The sequence below is a fragment of the Rhea americana genome, unplaced genomic scaffold (genome assembly GCF_003343005.1).
Source record: "Rhea americana isolate MKP2758 unplaced genomic scaffold, rheAme1 scaffold_554, whole genome shotgun sequence".
Classification (NCBI taxonomy): domain Eukaryota; kingdom Metazoa; phylum Chordata; class Aves; order Rheiformes; family Rheidae; genus Rhea; species Rhea americana.
The window spans coordinates 63,207-65,277 of record NW_028186706.1 but is presented as its reverse complement, the minus strand read 5'-3'; the positions used below and the strand labels follow the sequence as shown (position 1 = coordinate 65,277).

Here is a 2,071-nt window from a genome sequence, read left to right as displayed (position 1 = left end):
GGCGGGGCCTGCAGGGGTGGTCTAGAGCTGCCCCCCCCAGCCAGTCGCCTCTCCTGAGGGTTGTCCCTTGTTGGGGAGGGGGGCTGAGTTCTAGATCAGCACAGGGTGGAGGGAGCTGTGATCTAGAGCAGGGTGGCACCCTCCCCCCCCAGGATCTGGATCTCAGCATCTAGAGCTTGGGAGGGGCTTGACCCTGTGGTCCAGAGCCAGGGGTGGGGGTCCTAGCAAAGYGTGGGGACACACTGTGTTCTAGATTCACGTTCTCGATCAGGAGCAATCCTGCACTCCAGACACCATGGTTGCGCCCTGCTCTGGAGCCAGGCTGGGGGCAAGGGGGGGTGGGTCTARCACAGCTGGGAAGGGAGGGCTGGGGTGGTGGGTGGGTGATGGAAGACATCCTGCTCTAGAACCACAGGGTTCTAGATCGAGGTGCCATGTGGGGCTGGCGCCTAGCATCTTGCCCTGTCCCGCAGGGCTCCGGGGTGGTGAAGGCCGGCTTCGCCGGCGACCAGATCCCCAAGTACTGCTTCCCAAACTAGTGAGTATGGGGTGGGGGAGAGGGGGCAGCCCCTACCCCTGGGTGGGGGCCACCCTCGCGCCTCCTCTCACTCCCTCTCGTCAGTGTGGGCCGCCCGAAGCACGTCCGTGTCATGGCTGGGGCGCTGGAGGGAGACCTCTTCATCGGGCCCAAAGCTGAGGTACTGCGGGGTGCAGGCAGCACCCAAGGGTGGTGGTGGTTGGTGGGGGGGGGAAGCACCCAAAGACCCCCACTGAGCGCTGCCTCCGCCCCACCAGGAGCACCGGGGCCTCCTGGCCATCCGCTACCCCATGGAGCACGGCGTGGTGCGTGACTGGAACGACATGGAGCGCATCTGGCAGTACGTCTACTCCAAGGACCAGCTCCAGACCTTCTCTGAGGAGGTAGCAGCCCCCAGCGGGCGCGTGGAGTTGGGAGCTGGGTGCCAGCCCCTCGCGCTCTCACCCATGCCCTCCTCTTGCCCAGCACCCGGTGCTGCTCACCGAGGCGCCTCTCAACCCCAGCAAGAACCGGGAGAAGGCGGCCGAGGTTTTCTTTGAGACCTTCAACGTGCCGGCGCTCTTCATCTCCATGCAAGCCGTGCTCAGCCTGTGAGCRCCGGGAGGGAGCCGGGGCGGGGGGGAGGAAGGCGGCGGAAACAGCTCCCCCCCGGCTGACAGCCCCGTGTCCCCACCACCCAGGTACGCCACGGGCCGCACCACGGGGGTGGTGCTGGACGCGGGCGACGGCGTGACGCATGCCGTGCCCATCTACGAGGGCTTCGCCATGCCCCACTCCATCATGCGGGTGGACGTGGCCGGGCGCGACGTCTCCCGCTACCTCCGGCTGCTCCTCCGCAAGGAGGGCTCCGACTTCCACACCTCGGCCGAGTTCGAGGTGGTCAAGACCATCAAGGAGGTGAGGCGGGGAGGGGGGAGCGGGCCGGCGGGTGCCGGGGCTCCGCCGTCCCCCCTSACCCCTGGTTCTCTCCGCAGCGAGCCTGCTACCTCTCCATCAGCCCCCAGAAGGACGAGGCGCTGGAGACGGAGAAGGTTCAGTACACCCTGCCCGACGGCAGCACGTTGGATGTGAGTAAGGGCGAGGCGGAGAGCCGGGCGTGAGTCCCGAGCAGCTCCGGCAGCGCCGTCGCCTTCGCGTAGGTGGGTGCGGCTCGCTTCCGGGCGCCTGAGCTGCTTTTCCAACCGGATCTCATCGGCGACGAGAGCGAGGGCATCCACGAGGTGCTGGCTTTCGCCATCCAGAAGTCCGACCTGGACCTGCGCCGCACGCTCTTCGCCAACATCGTCCTCTCGGGCGGCTCGACGCTCTTTAAAGGTGCCCACCGCCGCTCCCCACGGGGTCCCCGCCACCGCTACCCCCCCCCCCCAACAGACACACTTTCTCCCTCCCCACCAGGTTTCGGGGACCGGCTACTCAGCGAGGTGAAGAAACTGGCCCCCAAGGACATCAAAATCAAGGTGAGGGGCGGGAAGGGAGGGGGCCGCAGCAGGCTCCGGCCGCCGGCACCCTGCTGACCGCTGGCCTCTCTCGCAG

The 2,071-nt window shown here is 67.4% G+C and overlaps 1 protein-coding gene across 1 annotated transcript; it reads left to right on the top strand.

The window, feature by feature from the left end:
• The first annotated feature begins 400 nt into the window (after positions 1-400).
• LOC146587908 (beta-centractin-like) lies at positions 401-2,052 on the top strand. The gene is made up of 8 exons (XM_085318819.1): positions 401-538; positions 623-698; positions 796-921; positions 1,004-1,128; positions 1,219-1,435; positions 1,513-1,605; positions 1,678-1,852; positions 1,934-2,052. The coding sequence occupies exons 1-8, from the start codon at positions 435-437 to the stop codon at positions 2,050-2,052; spliced, it is 1,035 nt and encodes a 344-aa protein (XP_085174945.1). The 5' UTR covers positions 401-434.
• The last annotated feature ends 19 nt before the right edge of the window (positions 2,053-2,071 follow it).

Bases quoted from the DNA above. Each gene is read 5' to 3' on its own strand.
- LOC146587908 (XM_085318819.1), top strand. From the start codon at position 435: ATGTGGGGCTGGCGCCTAGCATCTTGCCCTGTCCCGCAGGGCTCCGGG. The intron at 699-795 runs GTACTGCGGGGT...CCGCCCCACCAG, and splicing joins TCATCGGGCCCAAAGCTGAG to GAGCACCGGGGCCTCCTGGC. The intron at 1,853-1,933 runs GTGCCCACCGCC...CCTCCCCACCAG, and splicing joins CGGCTCGACGCTCTTTAAAG to GTTTCGGGGACCGGCTACTC.